The sequence below is a fragment of the Natrix helvetica genome (genome assembly GCF_964273705.1).
Source record: "Natrix helvetica genome assembly, chromosome: 4".
In the NCBI taxonomy this organism is placed as follows: Eukaryota; Metazoa; Chordata; class Lepidosauria; order Squamata; family Natricidae; genus Natrix; species Natrix helvetica.
This window is the reverse complement of record NC_138550.1, coordinates 35,981,118-36,001,170: the sequence shown is the minus strand read 5'-3', so window position 1 is coordinate 36,001,170 and position 20,053 is coordinate 35,981,118. Positions and strand designations below refer to the sequence as shown.

At 38.8% G+C, this 20,053-nt stretch overlaps 1 protein-coding gene across 14 annotated transcripts in view; it reads right to left on the bottom strand.

Annotated features, from left to right (window-relative positions):
• Window positions 1-1,640: 1,640 nt before the first annotated feature.
• BBX (BBX high mobility group box domain containing) overlaps window positions 1,641-20,053 on the bottom strand; it is a 119,814-nt gene continuing 101,401 nt past the window's right edge. For all 14 annotated transcript variants that reach the window (XM_081952038.1, XM_081952047.1, XM_081952040.1 and 11 more), the window contains 6 exons: window positions 13,778-14,696; window positions 12,178-12,316; window positions 10,812-10,960; window positions 9,701-9,820; window positions 6,752-6,944; window positions 1,641-2,147 (listed from right to left, as the gene is read on the bottom strand). In XM_081952038.1, coding sequence (XP_081808164.1) covers window positions 2,060-2,147; window positions 6,752-6,944; window positions 9,701-9,820; window positions 10,812-10,960; window positions 12,178-12,316; window positions 13,778-14,696 — 1,608 coding nt within the window. In that variant the 3' untranslated portion in view covers window positions 1,641-2,059. The remainder of the gene's footprint in view (window positions 2,148-6,751; window positions 6,945-9,700; window positions 9,821-10,811; window positions 10,961-12,177; window positions 12,317-13,777; window positions 14,697-20,053) is intronic.

Genomic DNA, 20,053 nt, shown 5'->3' with positions numbered 1-20,053 from the left:
GCTGAAATGACAATTTTTGTTATTATCTATTATTACAAAGTATATGATCTGCTTGTTGTTCCTGGTTCAGACCCTGAAAAGACATGCACTGATTAGAATAATAAAAGGCTAAGCCAAGCAAGTTTTACGAGTCACTTTTTGTATGGCTGTTAAATCCAATTACAAAAAAAAAGGGGGGGGGAACCATATTTTCTTTAACAATTTTGTCACATACAAATGAAGAAGGCCTGATAGCACTGTGTAAACGCTCATAGAGAGACCTAATTAATATAAAAGGGTCTCACTGAATTAAACACTACCACAAAATTCCACCAGAGACAAGACTCATAGAAAATTATTGCTGGGGTCTGATCAATAGCATTTGGTTAAATCTTTGTGCTATGATGCAAATCAAAATAGGGAAATTTCTTGTGCTGTGGAAGAAGTACCCTGTATTAATGTGTAAATTTCCTGTCAAATTCTTATGAAAAGTAAAATGTTGCTGCTAGGAATATTGTTGCCCTGATCCAGTCAGGGTCTGTATACATGTGGAAGGAGACTTCCATTTGTGCATCCCTAGACAGATGGAAAACTGTGTACACAGATGCCAAATTCCCCTACTTAATGTTACAGCAGAATTACTGTACTTGGGGCCTTGGACAAAAATTAAAGTACCACCTATCAATGATTTCAAATTATGCAGCCAATTAGGGTGTCTTTTTAAAAAGAATCTATATAGATACTGCTGCATGTTGTACTGAATGACAGGAAACTGGCATATATAAAGTAATTAAGAAATAACAAAGTAATAATTATACAAACCCTAGAACCTGCTCTGGCAAGAGATGGGAAAAGGATGCAACACAGAATAAAGATAACACAAATTGAAAAATGGTCTGTTTGATGGTCTCAATTCTGTAACATTATTCCTCAGTCATCATCTACTTATGCTATACTCAGCACTTTATCATCCCAAATTACCACTGGCACTTCATAAACTGATGAAGCCAATTCAGACTATGCATAGTATTTATGACAATTCCAGTGTCCATAAAATGTAAAATATATTCATCAGTGTATATGTCAACTGAAAAGATTTCCCCCCAAAAGAGTGAAGTAGTACTAAGGTCACTTCTGAACAATATATTAATAGTATTTTCCCCATTTCACTGCTTTAAACTTAGTCATTCTGAATTTCTGTCCAAAAATAAATGAAATTTTCAAGGCTTGAAATTCAAACCAGTAATTTGTAAGCACTGCTCTTATCTGTATGCCAGACTTTTGCTTTAAATGTAAATCTTCATTATTCTATGCTTAATTTTTTTTAAAAAAGCACAATAAAGCCTGTCAATATTTTTTTGCCAAAAATTCTATCACCCTGGTGGCAAATTCAGAAAAGTGCAGAACTTCTTGGCCGTATGGCCGCACATAGACCTCAAACAATGGTACAGCTCCCATGCGTTCTTGGAGTCTACAAACAGGCTTTTAAATTCACTCTTAAATATATAAATGTAGGCATAACCTATTATATAAACCATCTGAGAACTTAAATGTTCATGTAAAAAGGACTAAGATTATCTAGTAACTAGTGCAGTGGATCAGTTCTTTCTTTCTTTCTTTCTTTCTTTCTTTCTTTCTTTCTTTCTTTCTTTCTTTCTTTCTCTTTCTTTCTTTCTTTCTTTCTTTCTTTCTTTCTTTCTTTCTCTTTACTTTTGCTTAAAGTAGCTAGACTTCATATGAACTACTTTTGACAGAACAGGTGCTGTGTGAGCTACAGTAAAGTTTGCCTTCTCCATGTAACTGTGAATTTACCACTTTAAAAGCCGTCACTAGAAAGCAAAGTTCCAGGATATTTCATTTCTGTTCCATAAGAAAGAAATAGCATCACTCTCATAGTACATTTTAGGCTCAAGCTAAAGGGACCTGGAACAAGCTTTAAGTGAAATCTGTGCCACACTGAACATGAACCACTCATTTTCAGTCTATGAGTTCTTCCATCACATGGACTGACTACCATCCATTGGTAAAGACAAGGCTAGAATATTAGGTAAAGCACAATGTTTTACAAAAGGGTAGAGCTTCACTGGTCAGCACAGGAAATAAGCACTGGAGCCTGAGACATTTCTTTTGGCTGTCCATCACAGGGAAGAGGTGCTGTTCTCTGATTCCTACAAAGGAAGAATAGATGCAATGTTAACCAGAGAACATACCCTTGATTTACTGGAGTTTGATACAATAAATTTTTGTATGCAGCAGACCAAATTAGGGCAGTGATTCATGCCATTTGTTGATCTACGTGATGCAAATTACATCATTTGTATATTATGTAATTGTAAATTACACAAATGATGTAATTTGTGTCATTTGTGTAATTAGGTCATCACACAAATGACTAAATATCTACAATGTCCTACTCTTAGATTCAACAGATTTTCTTTAATAAATAAGCGTTCTTTCAATTAATGTGCTAAAGTAGGATGTCACTGTATAATCAATTATATTCTAAGTGCCAATTAAATCATCTAGTAAGACTAAAGTAAACCTGTTAAAATGTTACAACTTTTGAATTACAGACGCTTTGTTGAAGAAAAGATAATCTCTTGCTAAAAAAAAAAAGCCCACCTACAATATTCAGATGAAACACTGTTAACATAACAGGAGATTGAAGTAGATTACATCATTTTGAGTCATTGAATTTTATGATGCAATGATCTAAAAAGTTTGGTTTCCAAGTAATTTCTGTCATATTAGAAATCATGCTTTCCCTCTAAAAATAAGAGAACAGTAACTAAATAGATAAAGGATACTGAACTGAGATAGCTGGAGATCTGCCTTCACACTTATATTACATCCACACTACCTCCCACTAATCATATTAACAAACCCACTCCTCAGTTTAGTGATAATTATGCACCAAGGAAGTGAGCACACTAGTAGAAGGGAAAGAACAGAAAAGGCACACTTCTGTTCACTTCAATAGTGAATGGATTAGACAATACCTCTGAATTTTTTCTTACAATGTACAGCTTTTATGGAATACAGACAACTAGAAGCAGTATTTGGAAAATAGCTTCAGACTGTTTTCCTAAAAGTTCAGTAACAACAGAACCCTCAGAGTGCTATTTAAAAGCTAAAAATAAAAATCAGGAAGCTGAACTGTTTGGGCAAGTTATCAGGAATAGTTTTTGCTATATGAAAATCAAGGTCAATTTACTCCACTGTAGTTAGAAATTTCCAGTTCTTAATTTTTACATAATTGCCTTTAAAAAAACAACAAACTTTTTTTTTAATTTTCCAAAGGCTGAATGGGTTTTATATAAAGTCTTTTATTTCCTAAAGGCTGAAGCTCTCCTACAGATCATAGAATCCCTTGAACAATTGCTGAATTATTTTCCTGGGTGTTTCCAATCTTGAGAAAAGGAAAGAAGTACGTATGCCAGCTACTAAATATTGTCAATCTTTCTTCCACAATGCATAAAATACATTCCATTACACAAGGAGGGTGTTAGATTACTTTCCTTGCATGCTTATTTAAATCTTTTTTTTCCTATATAGTTATACAGAAACACTTTTCACTATACTCTTTCTGTTTTCCTCCTTCTTTTGTTGGAAAGCAGCTACTGCAATTTGAAAATGTCTGGTATGTGCAACTAATACTGTAAAGAATAATATGGGAATAATACCATAATGGTAACCAGGAGAGTAAGCCTTATTATAATTAAGTTGCCTTAACAATAGTTTCAATGGAACCTAATCATTGGGGTGGCGGCCTGGTACAAATTTCCAACATAGTTTCTCTCCCATATATCACAAGGTAGCCCATGCATATGAAACTATGAGCCTTAGCATTTTTTAATAATAATTTCCCAGAGAACCACACATATTTGTCTTACTAAAACCCCTAACTTATTTGTGTCACTCACACTCATATATATTCTAGAGAAAGGATAAATTGAGAAATCACTGTGTACAATGTTGTTTATTGTTCTAACAATACTCAACTTCTACTTCTTTTCTCATATTTCACATGAACTGGTCCCAAGTAAAGGTAGAGGTTCCCCTTGCACATATGTGCTAGTCGTTCCCGACTCTAGGGGGCGGTGCTCATCTCTGTTTCAAAGCAAGTGCTGTCTGAACATGTCTCCATGGTCATGTGGCTGGCATGACTAAACACCGAAGGTGCACAGAACACTGTTATCTTCCCACCAAAGGTGGTCCCTATTTTTCTACTTGCATTTTTAGGTGCTTTCGAACTGTTAAGATTGTCAGAAGCTGGGACAAGTAACGGGAGCTCATTCTGTTACGCGGCACTAGGGATTCAAACTGCTGATCTTTCTGATCGACAAGCTCAACGTCTTAGCCACTGGTGTTCCCTGGAACTGGTCCTATATTGCAATGAAGTTTTTGGGAAGTAACTTTAGGGAAACTTTCATCTTCTACATTAAGTTGGAAGTATTAGGATACTAAAATGTAACACAAAAGCTCTATAACCGTGATGGCGAACCTATGGCATGCGTGCCACAAGTGGCACGCGGAGCCATTTGTCAGGGCACACGAGGCGCTGCCCTGTCACCTTTTTAAAAGCTATTTTTCGCCTTCCCCAGGCTCCAGAGGCTTTATGGGAGCCTGGGGAGGGCGAAAAGAGCCCCCCCGCCCCCCCAGAGGCTTCAGGGACCGTCCGGAGGCTTCCCTGAAGCCTTTGGAACGCTTAAAACCACCCTCTGAGCAAACCGGAAGTGACTTCCGGGTTGCTCGGAGGGTCGTTTTAAGCGTTCCAAAGGCTTCAGGGACCGTCCTGAGGCTTCCCTGACGCCTTCGGAGCGCTTAAAACCACCCTCCGAGCAAACCGAGCAACCCGGAAGTCACTTCCGGTTTGCTCGGAGGGTGGTTTTAAGCATTCCGAAGGCTTCAGGGAAGCCTCCGGAGGGCCTCCGGGGGTGGGGGGTGGGGAGGCTCTTTTCGCCCTACCCAGGCTCCTATAAAGCCTCTGGAGCCTGGGGAGGGCGAAAAACCATGTAAAAATGGGGGGGGCGCGTTGTGCGCACATGCGCACTGGGGGATCGCGCATTGCATTATGGGTGCGGCACGCCCACACACGATCCCCCCGCGCTCCCCCCACTTGTGGCACGCGAGCCAAAAAAGGTTCGCCATCGCTGCTCTATAACATCTCTGATGAATAAATGCTCTAAAATATAAGTTCAGAATTTGCTTTCTACATTGAAAACTGTATTTCGTGTTCCTGTATATTGGAATGTGTTTCCTGAAAGAATCTTAACTTCTGTCTGGCCTTAGCTACAGACATGCTCTGGGAATCCCTGGTATTTAGTTCATTCCAGAAGATACCTTCCATTGTTCTAATCAGACATGCAATGTCTCCAGGACAAAACTGTCAGAAACCTGGCAAATGCATACGCTTGGCAGATAACATCTTTTGGAAGAATATCTTGTATTCTCGATTTGCTTACTGTGACAAATAGAGAAGATTTGCATTTCTTTCAGAATAGATTTGGGAATTTATATATACACATACATATATAGTTATAAATAAGTAGAAAGAGTATAATAATCCTATACTTTGGGAGGTACCAAATCTTTGTGAAAACTGGCATATTTTTAAGAAGGCATTTTCATAACTTTGATCTTATTTTTTTCATTTTTTGTTTCCCCCCCTTAAAATAGGAATTGAATTGAAGTCAAATTCTAAATTTAAAACAGAATGTTTTGAATATATACACAATATGTTTCATCACATTAACACAATTCTTAACACAAATACAGTGGTCAAATAATTTACAGGCATTCCTATTTCCATTGGCATGGATAATAAGGTATGCATTTTGAATATCATTATAATCATTTCCCAAACATTTGTTCAAAATTCTATTCTGGTGAAAATTAAAATGCAATGAGATAATGCCACATTGTTTAATGCAAAAAGGAAGTTAAAAATAAGAATAATAAAAAGTGTTGAATGATTTTGTTGACACAAAGGTGTCGTTTTGGCTGACCTATTAGCACAGCCAGTAGAACATATTTTTTATCACCTCTGCCTCTCCTTCTCAGTATTTGAGAAAACACTGACTAAAATTAAATTGATGTTTAAGTTCAATAATTGTATTGCTGACACAAATCACATTTCAAAATGCTATCTTTGTGATTAAAGGACATACAATATTTTCCTGTTTTTTTTAAAAAAACAATATTTTATGCTAAACCAAAAAAGCTCCAAGAACAGTTTCTGAAGATGTACATTTATGTACGCAAACATATGTATGACCATAAAATATAAATATACATAAACTTTCAATATTTTGGTTCCAAAAACAGGTAAAACTTTGCAAGTTCTACATTTTTCTTTTTGTAGAAAGGGTCTGAGTTTAACCTAATATGGCTTAACAATATCCATATCATTCTATTATATCAATGTTCATAAAAAATAATATATGCAACTAAACTATTGGAAGAGGCAATTAGTGCAAGAAAATGTCACCTTCCAATTGCATTCTACATTCCAGGCCTTTTCTAGGTGCACAGACTGGCTTTTAAGAATTGCAAGTGCTGTAGCGGGGAAAAAAGGATATACTTTTCCTTATGAAAACAAGATGGTAAAGAAATTAATGATAGCACACAATTGCCAAATGAAGTCTGTATACATGGAATGCCTAGTTAAAATGCTTCATGAGGCTCAAGTAAACATCTCTTGATCTGGGTGCTTCATTTTAGGCATAGCTACAGATATAAAAAGGCAAAGTTCCCTTTAACTAGTACTTACCTGTGTACATTTTCCATTGCTGCTACCTCTGCTAAGGCAGCTAGACTGAAGAATGCAGATACAGATGGCATGTCTGATGTCATACTATGATTTTCCGCAAGATCGTTGTTTAACAGGGATTCCTCACTGCATTCCATCCCTGTATTTAATGTTCTCTGAAGAGTATTCTGCAGTTGCCCTTTTGGTTTTTCTTCTAAAAGGAAGCAAAGGTTGTTTTAAAAGAATTCAATCTTCCTTACACTGAGATGGAAAAATAAAGTCTTATTCAGGAGTTCTTCCTCTTTATAATCAAACCAATATGAAGACATACAACATAAAAACAAATCCAGCGAATCGATTTCCCATTCACTGTCCACTGATGGAAAATATAGGAGAACTTCTATACTTCTAATATTTACCTTGAGATTCTGCTACTTTCTATACAGTCTTTAGTACATTATAAAGTGTTTTAAATTGTGTATATTGTACACATTTTAAACAAGTCTTGGTACTTTATTCTTTTGCTAAGTAATTTAAGGAGTATTATGAAGAAAAGTAAAACATATACTTTTGAAATATGAATTTAAATGGGCTAGAACTGGCTACATTAGTTCAAATGACTTCTAGGTATACCATAAGCCAAAATGAAAGTATGGAGTGACAAAAATACTGCATTCAATAAAAGACTGAAATAAATACAGTATTAGAATCAAGGGAAGTACACAAACATTAATCTTATACAAGCTAATGGATAAGTATAGATATAATGGTGGAAAATACTGAGGAACTCTATGGCCAATTGTAATAGGTGCATCATCCATGTCAAACTGACAGCATTAAAGCAAATAGTAAATAGAATACATGCTATAAGAATAATAAAAGTAACAAATTTAGTATGCCTATCTTACAAAAAATAGAACCTGTAGAACTAAAACGACACTGTAAACTTAAGTAGAAAAACATTCAAGAAGGAAACGATCCAACCAGCTGCTAGAAAAAAATGATAAAGGTATCTCAAAGAAAGAGGTCAAACTTTCTGAGCCTTCACTTTCACCCTGCCTGGGCATCAACAACTGCAACTAAACATTTCCAATAGCTGTGTCTTCTGTATTGCACAATGGCTTGGAAGAATTTTAGTCCATTCTTCCTTATAGAACAACTTCAATCCAGGGATGTTTTTGTTGGTAGGCTTCCTTGCCTGAACGGCCTGCTTCAGGTCCTTCTACAAGTTTTCTATAGGGTTATGGTCAGGACTTTGGATTGTCCATTTCAAAATATTAACTTTCTTCTGTTCTAACCATTATTTGATCATACAATTTGTATATTTTGGGACATTGTCTTGTAATACAACATGTTTTTGGGAAGCATCTTAATTCCACAGAAATCAACGATAAGAGCCATAAAGTAATTAAGATAGGAAGCCAGCAAACAAAGTGCCTCTTTAAAAGATGCTGACTCTCCCAGACCTCTCAAATCCACTGGAAAATGCTGTTTTGCAATCTCTTTAGTATGAGCCAATATGGGTGATCCTTGTCTTTTAGTCCAGAGAAAAGTTCTGAGGAGCTAATCCCTTCATTGGCTCCTATTTTGACCACATTTTGAAGCTTTATTCAAAACTTTATATCTTTTGAAACTTGCAACCTAGATTATCCTAGGAAGGAATATAATGATAAATTGTAAAGTACAAGAACATTTTGTTGACAACAAATATCTAAATAATTAAAGGAGTTGTCTTTCTAATAATAAGGCCCAGCTGTGAAAGCTGGAGCTAAAAAAAAAAATGAAAAGAAGACAGTTACTTTTAAACTATAGATTTTGATATGTTAATAAAAACAATATGAGCTGTAAATAGAACCAATGAATTACATCTGGCCAGATAAAGGCTTACTAAATGATGTGCATGCAACACAAGTATATGATGGGCTAGAAAATAATGATTATGCTCAGCAAGATTGAGGTACATATAAGAGGAAAACAATAGATACAAGGGATGAAGGAGATAAAAGAGATTATCAAAATGTCCTTGGATTAATTTTATTACTGAAGAAAGGGAACCACAGTGGGCATTTGTCCATATAGTTGCTACAAAATGAACCTGCTCTATGCTAAGTAGCTATACTATCTAGTCACAAGACATACAAGATTACATGCTTCATTATATATAGTTTTCTTGATGTACATTGATCAAGTAATAGTACATTGATCAATATTTAATGAACTTAGCTTAATTCAGCTTGGTTCATTTCTTTTTAGATTTTTCAAATACTGGAACAATCCCAGGAAAAAGAAATTCTATAAAATTACAATTGAAGAAATATTTGTACCAGAAATCTGGACATTTTGATAAAAATATGAGGGCATATTTTTGGAATGGTCTAGGACCAAAATGGTGAACCTATGGCATGAGTGCCAAAGGTGGCACATAGCAGTCTGTGGGCACACAAGCTGTCTCCACAATTCAGCTCTGTGTGCATTGCGCAGACCTCCTGCCGGCTAGATGGTCGTCGGGTCTCTGATGCGCATGTGCGGGGAGGACGTATGCAGGGGGTTGCATGTCCATGCGCGGGGGTGGTGGTGCAAGGTGCATGTGGGGGACCATGTGTGCATGCGTGGAGCACATGCATGCACGCACAGGGGCTATATGTGCAGGGTGCATACATGGGGGCCTCACGCACTTTGGGTATTCGGACTGGAAAAGGTTAGCCATCACTGGTCTAGGGCATTTTTTGGAACTGCTTTCTTAAATATACGTGATTTTAAAAAAAATTTACGCAACACTTCATTCTGAAACTGTGTAACACTAATAATGCAAGTTATATTTACTTGTACTGGTTTTTTAAAGCAACTAATAGCTTACAAACCTACATTTTTGTGGTTTTGTTTCTATGATTCCTGGAACTCACAGACAAATTTGAGTAATGAATGAATTTATAGTAGTAGCCAAAGAAAATCAGTTATATACTTACTTACCCAAACCTTGCCCTGCTGGTGAAACTCGACCATCTGCTGTCCGGACAAGATGTGTGATCTTGCTTTTCCTTGCTTTTCTCTTCTGACTTCCAACCAAAGGTTCTTGTATTACCACAGACTCTGGAATATTTAGAAGAAAATTAGACCTGTTCTTTTTCCATAGCACCTCATTGGTGCTAAAATAAGGTTGCAATGGAGAAGTTACTTAACTGTTAGCAAAATATTCTACACAGATCTTTTAAGAAATTCTAACTAAATGTAAGAAGCCAAGGAGAATTTTACCTAGAATCAATAAGGGTTAAAAGAGTCACTATAGTATTTAATTATTTCATTGAGTCAAAGTTTTTATCTGCACGCTGGAACTGGGGAGGGGCCCTTTATTAGCAATGCTTTTGTTCTATAACAGTGATGGCGAACCTTTTTTGGCTCGCGTGCCAAAAGTGGGGGGAGCATAGGGGGGTCGTGCGTGGGCGTGCCACACCCATAATGCAATGCGCACAACCCCAGCGCACATGTGTGCATGACTAGTGCTCCACATTTTTGGCATGCTTTTTTCCCCTCCCCAGGCTCCAGAGGCTTTATAGAAGCCTGGGGAGAGCAAAAACAGCCTCCCCCCCCCCGGAGTCTTCAGGAGCTTCCCTGAAGCCTCCAGAGAGCGAAAAACCGGTCTTACGGGCAAACTGGAAGTTCGGGAATGGAGCCTTCATGGACCTCCAGGAGGCTTCCCTGAAGGCTCCCGAGGACGAAAAACGGACAAACAGGAAGTGACTTCCGGTTTTCTCATAGGGTCGTTTTGAATCCTCTGGAGCCTTCAGGGGCCTTCCCCATTGTTTCATGCCCAAGACAAGACTCTAGCCTGATGCCTTAACCACTCCACCAAACGGTCTATCTGAAAAGTATCAGTAATGAATTATAAAACAGAAATATATTACACAAAACAGCCATGGATTCTACGTTTGTCTTTTCTAGCCCTCTGAAATGCCAGTGGAAAAACAGAAAAAGAATGCAAAAATTCTGACATTCCTTCATTTATCTTCATGAATAAAAGAAGGATAGAACTTCAGATCTAAAGTGTGGCTTTAAGTGAGTTTGAATTGCTGTAAGAGCTTACCTTTGTTAGATTTTGTTTGGTCTATAACATAACTGCCAACTTTCTTCTTTTTTCTTGGTAGAGAGGCATTTTTACGATCAAATGTGATTGGACTGTATTGAGGAAGGCTGTTGAACTTCTTCTCAAATTCTTCTTCCAGCTTTGCTAAGCTAAAGATGTCAAAGCAGAAAATCAAACAGATTAAAATAACATAGATTTTAACATACTATAAGGATATTGAATAAAATAGGGGAGATGATCCAGCCTTAGGGCCCAAGTGCTGGAGTCCTCCAGAACTTGAATTCTCTTTCCTACACACTGTCTGAAACCATCCACTCATGAAAAAGCAGAACCATTAAAGAAGAGTAATTCGCATCTCTTATTGGCAATCCAGAAGCATACTATTTTAATAGTATAGAAAGTGACTAAAAGATCTAGGAGGGCCGGTGTGGTTGCATTCCCTTAGCCATGTATAGGTAATCAATGTGGTAACCCATCGATCAAGGAATATTATGATTCGTTTTGCATGTGTAGGCTGCACACAAATGATTTTCCATGTCTTGTACTTTTAAAGTAAGTACCATATATACTTGTGGATAAGCCCATCTGTGGATAAGCTGATCCTTGAGTTTTTAATCAAAATGTAATAAAAAAGGTACCTTGGATTAGGCTCAAAATTTTTATTTTTATTTATTTTAATTTTTAATTTTAATTAATTTCATAATTGCCTGTGCGTGGTATATTTTTCATGGTATTTTAGTTTAAAAAATCAAGGATCAACCTATCAATGAGTCAATATGGGTGTTTTAAAAAAGTACTATTTGCAGATAAGCCCATCTGGGGATAAGTAAAATATCACTGAGGGATGTTTGGGGATGTATTTGAGGATCTAACATTCTTGACTTATCCATAAGTATATAGGGTATACATGTATGTAATTGAAAACAGTTCACTATCGTTTGACTTGACTTTCAAATCTAAATTTTGTACTTTTTTGCAAACCTAAAATTTGCAAATCAAAGGAATCGTGACCCAGATATAGGCCGATTTTCCCAAAGGTTTTTCATATGTAACTTTAACAATGTAATTAGATTTCTCAGTAACTGCTATGCTAATTGTATAATATTCAAAGTTCAACATGTAATTTAAGTTAAGACAATTGAATCAATTAGTTTATGCAGGCATGCATGCATGTATATATGTGTGTGTATGTGTGTTTATACCCTTGTTACTATCTGTATCTCTCCTTTTGAAATTGAAAAAGAAACTGACAAAAGTATGTGACAAAAAGTGAGCAAGATATTTGTTCAACAAGGTATTTCATTTCTAATCAATACCAAACTATTTTGAAAGTAACATACCCTTACATATTTATTATATCACTTACCCCAAAACAATGTCTTCCTTTGGCTTACTTCTTTTTAACTTTTTGTTCCCACTTGTCCCACTTAAGGAAAACGCCCACGTTTCTTCATTCCAGCATCCTTCCTGATCAGAGTTGCCACCTTTTCCTGAGCTTCGTTTTCCTAAGAAAGTGAGTAGGAACAAGAAAAGCTGCATGGAGATTACTGGGAAACTTTATAACAGTGACACACTAGAAACATAATATATTGGTTTTTTGGTAAGTAGGATGACTGATTCATCTCACTAGGTATTCATCAGAGACTATCCTAGGACTCAGAAAAGCATTACATCATCATTTTAATATGGCAATTTCTGAGCATGTCCCCATGAATTGATATAAGTAGTATAGTCTAATGCTAATTAATAAATATGAACCTAGAAATAAGGAATGAAAGAGGAAAATAATCTGCTTAAAATAACAAATACATCAATAGCAATCATTGTTTAATAATTCATACTGTTAGCATTTTACAGCTTTCATATAAAGTTTTACGAAGCAACCAGATATCTACTATCCTTCAGGCTAAAAATGGAAATGTTTACAAAAAACCCTGCACATATTCTTAAGAACTCCAAAGAGACTCACATAAACAAATATACAAAGGGAAATTGAGTATTAACACAGACACTCTCCTCTCTATGTATTGAAAATGATAAACTAGTAGTATTTTCATGTCATAGCCAATGGTCAGCAGGATTTGTTCAGATTCCAGTTTGCTTGAAGCTAAGAGCTGATTAATCTCTAGGTGAAAAACTACCTTAGAATCCTATAAATCTACAATAAAGAAAATGAACTAGAACTGTAAGCAATGAAGAAATAAATGCATTCTTAGAAGATTTTTGCATATGTTCTATAAATCTAGCACAATGGTTGTGGATGTAGTTGTTTTTAATTAGTACAATGTTCAGCCTAAATGAGCAATCGTTTACATAATAGCAAATGGTTTGGGGTGTGTGTGTACAGCTGTGGTATGAAATAATCTTTTATAATTAAGATGTAGACATGTGGAAAGAGGATTCGGGATGTGAATTAAGAACAGTCTTCTGAAGTACCAATTATTCATTATGGTATGAAGGTTAGCTACCTTCAAAGTATGTGGGGAAGGTTAGGATAGACTACCCAATATTATCAATGACATAAAATGGCTTTAGATGCTGCTGTAAAAGATACAGACCTATAGTGTACAACAATGTACCTAAAATACCAATTCTTAAAGTTAGGCTTTAAATATCACCAAGGTGATTGAATATTTTGGAAAACATGGCTTATTATTTGTTTGATAAGTCTTAATTTGAACTTGCTAATCTCTACTTTTTGTCCCATGTGGAAAAAGTCTTTGCATTGTATTTGAACCACATGGCACATTAAGTGTTATAAATAAGTAATTTAAAAAATGGACAGAAGATATGCAGCCATTTGCTATTATCACTGACACATATTCTAGAAATAAGCTCACTGAAAGCAAACATTGTCAAAGATTAGAAGGAATTATATTCAATTTGAATAATGAAACATAAAAACACAATTAATTATAGTTTGTGGGTTTTAAAATTTTGAGATGGACATATTAAAAGCTAAATACCTCTATCAACATTGGAACGCAGAGATGTAAGCATGCCCTCTGACACCAGAGTTTTGTACAGTGCACCTTTGCAAGCTCTTTCAGATTTTCTCGAGCCACAAATTTCTGCCTTTTTATTACAGTCAATGTCCTCAATTTTTACTTGATCTGGTAAACTCTGTGATATTATATCCTCTGTTGGGGTTAGAATATCTGTTGTTGTGTTTTCAGGTACTTCACATGGTACATCCTTGTTATCTTTAATGCTAAAAAAATCAGGAGGCTTTGATTCTTTGGTGGTCTCTAAACATTTTTCTTTCAGTGCTCTTTTTTCTTTTGACTTTACTTTCTTCTTTGGTGACTTTGTGTCCAAAATATTGCCCTTCATTGCAGAAGGCAGGCAGATTTTCTTATGGGACATTTCTGTAAGTCTCTCTGTCCCCCAGTCCCCTTTTGCAACTGCTTCAATAGTATAAATGACACTCTCAATATCTGATTCGGAAGACTGCCTTTTTTTGCAAGTCTTTTTAGGAGTACATTTCTCAAGTCCTTGTCGGTCCATTTTATTTTTCTTCTTCTTTTTCTTCAGTTTTTCTGGTTTGTTTAATCCTAAAGTGCTGATGTCAGCTACTGATGTCAGCTCATGGGAACAGCATGCAGGATCTTTTACTATTGCACCGTCATGCCCAACTAATGTAATGCTGTTCAAAGCTGGATCTGAAATATCTGAAGACCTTGTTACCTCTTCGAAAACCCCAGCCTTTGTCTTTTCATGTTCTTGTCCCTTCATTTTCTGAGATTTTTCGGTTTTTACTTTTGCTTTCTCCGAAATGTCAACTTTCATCTGTTCAGATGCTTCCAGTGTTTTGACAATCCTGGCTGTTTCAGGTTTTGCCTTCCCAGGTTCTCTCACTTTTACTTCCTCTGATGCAAGGCACATCTGAAACAAACTCCAGTATTAATTCTCCTTTATTATGTAATGTTAAAAATTGTATAACAGTTCTATAAATCACTCTAGCATTTAGTATACTCATTTTAGTAGCAGTGCATTCTGTACTTCCTATACTATATATCATGGAAGATAAATCTAACAAAAAACACTTTTGTGTCTTCATGGTGACTTCTTTGAAAGTTGGGAATATATAAATAGTATACAAATACTTTGGAACAAGTATGTATTAGACTAATAAATTAACTGTCTACAATGGTAAACACATTACATTCAATTATGTACTCTTACCGTAGCAACCTGGTAGTAAAATCACTGAAAGGCATGGAAAAAAAACGCTGCTTATTTCAATTAAGCTATACGAGTTCTCAAAAAAACATTCAAATCTAATTTCATTAGCTCTTGAGTACTTGTATAGCACCTTTTAATTTCTGTACTGTATACAATGGAACCTAACGTAAGAGGTTTTAAATAACAGCTATATCTCAGGAACTGATTCAACATGTCAGTTTTAGACTCAGTTTCATCTACAAAGTTGTTGCTATTAAAACAATTCCAAAGAATGAATGAATGAATGAATGAATATATATATATATATATATATATATATATATATATATATATATATATATATATATATATATATATATATATATATATATATATATATATATGTAATAATATTGTGTAAGTAAAATAAGGTGTAATAATAATTTATTGGTGTAAAGCTAATAAAATGGCAGTGATAGCTTTGCTGACATTCTTTCAGAGTTTCATATTAAAAAAGCTTTTATAAAAGCATAACATTCTTAATTTAATAAATTTCTTGCCGTTTGAATTTGTCAGCATGCTGCATTTGCTTCAAAGTTGGAGGGATGTAAAAAGAATTGTCCTGACTTGTGAGATTCTGCCTCTGTACAGATTCTGTCCTCCATAGAATAACACGAGTATAGCAATAGTAGTAGCATTTAGCTTATATACCGCTTCAGTCCTTTACAGCCCCCCCTAAGCAGTTTACATAGTCGGCATATTGCCCCAAACAATCTGGGTTCTCATTTTACAGACCTTGGATGGATTAGCTGAGTCAACTATGCTTGGTTTAAAAGTAGGCTCTGGTTTCATTTCTGGCATACTAGTTTAAATTGCCGCGTATCTGACACAATGATGAATACTGAACTAAAATTAATCCATCAAAGACAAAGTTTCCAGCGTTTAATAAGGAAAATGAAGTGAATGATAACAGGCTATATATGGATGTCAAAAAACTCCAGTCTGTCAATAGTTTTTTTTTAAAAAAGGGCATTAAAAAGGGGGAATGAATATAAAGCATAACTGACAGTATCAATACATTATCTTTGTTTGATCATGTGGACAGAATGAATGAGCGGGGGAGGAAAGGGAGGATAACATTCCATTACAGGGCTCTTTGATACCAACGGTCGTGGGGAGGGGCAGGTGCGAGGACACATTAAGAACGCGCAGTCGGTTGGGAGACCGGGGTTTTTGGTCATTCCCGGTCGTTTGTACCAACCCCTGCATACTAGGTGGTCAGGTTCCACAGGCCCAAGGCCTGAGACTGCTGTTATGCAACGCGAGGTCCGTTGTTAATAAGGCCCCCCTCATTCATGATCTTATCTTGGAGGGGGAGCCGGACCTCGCAGGAATAACCGAGACCTGGTTGGGCTCCGAGGGAGGTTTACCCCTCGTTGAATTGTGCCCACCAGGTTATCGAGCATTTCATCAGCCTCGGGCCCAGGGGAGGGGCGGCGGGGTAGCAGTGATTATTCGGGAAGACCTTGAGCCGAGAGAGTTCACCGTGCCACAGACATCCGGGTGTGAGTCCCTTGTTGTGAGATGGGGCCCAGGGAGGCAGTTGGGCCTGCTGATAGTATACCTGGCTCCTCGCTATACATCAGCGGCCCTGCCTGAACTCCTTGAGCTGATCTCATCGGTGGCGATTGAGACCCCCAACCTTATAGTGATGGGGGATTTCAATATGCCGTCGATGGGAGAAGCGTCTGAGGGGGTTCGGGAGTTCATGGCTTCCATGACAGCCATGGACCTGACCCAGTTAATTCAGGGCCCTACTCACGAGGGAGGCCACACGCTGGACCTTGTTTTTGTCTCAGGCCGGTGGATGAGTGATCAGGGAATAGGGGACTTAGTCATTACTCCCCTGTCATGGTCGGATCACTATCTTCTCCGGCTGGACTTCCCTGGTGCTACCCCACACCGCGAGGAGGCGGAACCGGAAGGTATTAGATGGTTCCGCCCCAAGCGCCTGTTGGAACCAGATAGGTTCCAGACGGAGCTTGGGCCACCTCCTGTGGATTTGACCCGCCCCCGAGTGGAGGACCTGGTAGACGCATGGAATAGTGCGACTACCGGGGCCCTGGACCGGGTGGCGCCTTTGCGGCCTCTCCTGCGGCGACGAACCACCCTGGCTCCCTGGTTTACCGAGGAGCTAAGGGTGATGAAACGCCAAAGGAGACGCCTAGAGAGTCGTTGGAGATCCTCTCGTTCCGAATTTGACCGAGCACAGGCACGAGCCTACTTGAGGACGTACCTTGTGGCATTAAGAGCGGCCAAACGTCAACATTGCGCCGCCCTTATTGCGTCTGCAGATAACCGCCCTGCCGCCTTGTTTCGGGTGACTCGTTCCCTCTTGTTTGAGAGGCCGCGGGAAGCCCCTTTACAGGGTAGAGCAGAGGAGTTTGGGAAATATCTACATGACAAAGTCGCTCAAATCCGGATGGGATGGACCCCCTTCAGTGGTTCAGTAGAGACGCCCGTGGCGAGTCTTGAGGGTCCGCTTTGGGAGGAGTTTGATTCGGTTGCCATCGAGGATTTGGACAGGTTGCGTGGACGTCTGCGACCCACCACATGTTTATTGGACCCGTGTCCCTCCTGGCTTGTACTGGCATCCTGGGAGGTTACACGTGACTGGCTCCTGGTCCTAGTGAACACTTCGTTGGGTGAGGGGTCTCTACCAGCCGCCTTGAAAGAGGCGGTGGTGAGACCCCTGCTCAAGAAGTCTTCCCTGGACCCGACGGACCTAGTCAATTATCGTCCAGTCTCCAACCTTCCTTTTTTAGCGAAGGTTGTAGAGAGTGTGGTGGCACAGCAGTTCCCACGCCACCTGGAGGAAAATGATTATCTAGACCCGCGCCAGTCCGGCTTCCGACCCGGGCACAGCACGGAGACGGCCTTGGTCGCATTGGTGGATGATCTCTGGCGGGCCAGAGATAGGGGTTGTTCCTCTATCCTGGTCCTATTAGACCTCTCGGCGGCTTTCGATACCATCGACCATGGTATCCTGTTGCACCGGCTGGAGGGGCTGGGAGTCAGGGGCACCGTGTTACGGTGGTTTGGCTCCTACCTCACTGACCGGACGCAACGTGTGTTGGCAGGGGAGCAGAGATCGACCCGGAGGCCTCTCACATGTGGAGTGCCACAGGGTTCGGTACTCTCGCCTCTCCTGTTCAACACATACATGAAACCGCTGGGCGAGATCATCCGTGGTTTTGGGGTGGGATATCATCTGTATGCTGATGACACTCAGCTATACATCTCCACCCCAAACCACCCCAATGAGGCCATCGAAGTGATGTCCCGGTGTTTGGAGGCCGTACGGATCTGGATGGATGGCAACCGACTGAAACTCAACCCTTCCAAGACGGAGTGGCTGTGGCTTCCGGCGCCCCGGTTCAACCAGGCGTTTCCATCTCTGGCCATTGGGGGCGTGCAACTAGCCCCTATGGAACAGGTGCGCAATTTGGGCGTCCTCCTGGATGCCCGGCTGTCCATGGATGACCATGTAACAGCCGTGGCAAGGGGGGCGTTCCATCAGGTTCGCCTGATGCGCCAATTGCGCCCCTTATTGGACCGGGATGCCCTACGCACAGTCACCCATGCGCTGGTGACGTCTCGCCTGGACTACTGCAATGCTCTCTACATGGGGCTTCCTTTGAGATGCACTCGGAGACTACAGTTGGTCCAGAACGCGGCCGCGCGGGTGATCATGGGGAGGACTAGATTCTCCCCTGTAACACCTCTCCTGCGCGAGCTGCACTGGCTTCCTGTGGTCTTCCGAGTGCGTTTCAAGGTCTTGATTATGATCTTTAAAGCGCTCCATGGCACAGGGCCTAGTTACATGCAGGATCGCATCCTGCCCCACACATCCCTACGACCAATCCGCTCTCACAGAGAGGGACTTCTCCGGGTGCCGACCGCCAAACAGTGTCGGGGGGCGACACCCAGGAGCAGAGCCTTCTCTGTGATGGGCCCAGCCCTGTGGAATGACCTCCCCCGGGACATCAGGATGACTTCCGATCTCCGCTCCTTCCGTGTACAACTGAAAACCCACCTCTTCCAACTATCTGGCCTGGCTCAACCGTAATTTCCTCCTACTCCTCCTGACTGCCTGTTTTTTAACATTTTGAATTGGATTGTACATGGGGTATTGTAATTAGGGTATTTTAATGGTTTTTAACTGTCTATGTATTGTATCTGTTAACCTCCTCCGAACATGTGTGTCTTTGTATTTATGTATGTCGTGGATTTATGTAAATGTTATATGTTTTTTACTCCATTGTACGCCGCCCCGAGTCCTTTTCGGAAAGGGAGCGGCTAATAAATTTAAATTATTATTATTATTATTATTAAATATATAAATAATGAGTGGCTCCAGAGAATGGGGAGGATTAAGAAAACTGGAATTGATAAAAGAAATTTAAATAGCAAAAGGCAGCTCATACAATTTGTAAGGCTAGGTAGTCCTCAACTTACAACCACAATTTCTGTTGCTAAGCAAGACATTTGTTAAGTGAATTTTGTCACATTTTACAAAATTTCTTGCCAGAGTTGTTAATAAATCACAGCAGTTGTTAAATTAGTAAAATGATTAGGTGAATCTGGATTCCCCAATGACTTTGCTTGTTAGAAAATTACAAAAGGTGATCACATGACCTTGGGACATTGCAACCCTCATAAATATGAGTCAGTTGCCGAGCTTCCAAATTGTGATCATGAGGAATGTTGCAATGGTCATAAGTATGAAAAATGGTCATAGGTCACTTTTTCAGTGCCGTTGTAACTTTGAATGGTCACTAAATGAACTGTTGTAAAACAAAGACTACCTGTACGGAGAAATAAAGAGAATGGTATTTATTTTAGTTACGTTTACTTTTTATTTTTATCTCATGTCTTTTAAATAGTTTGGTTTTATTATTATTTTATTTGGCCTGTTAATTTTAACTCATTTTTAAATGTCTTATAAATTCGGGTTTTTTTTGGGGGGGGGATATGTATTTAATTTCTTTTTAACTTTTGGGATGTGTGCTTTTTAA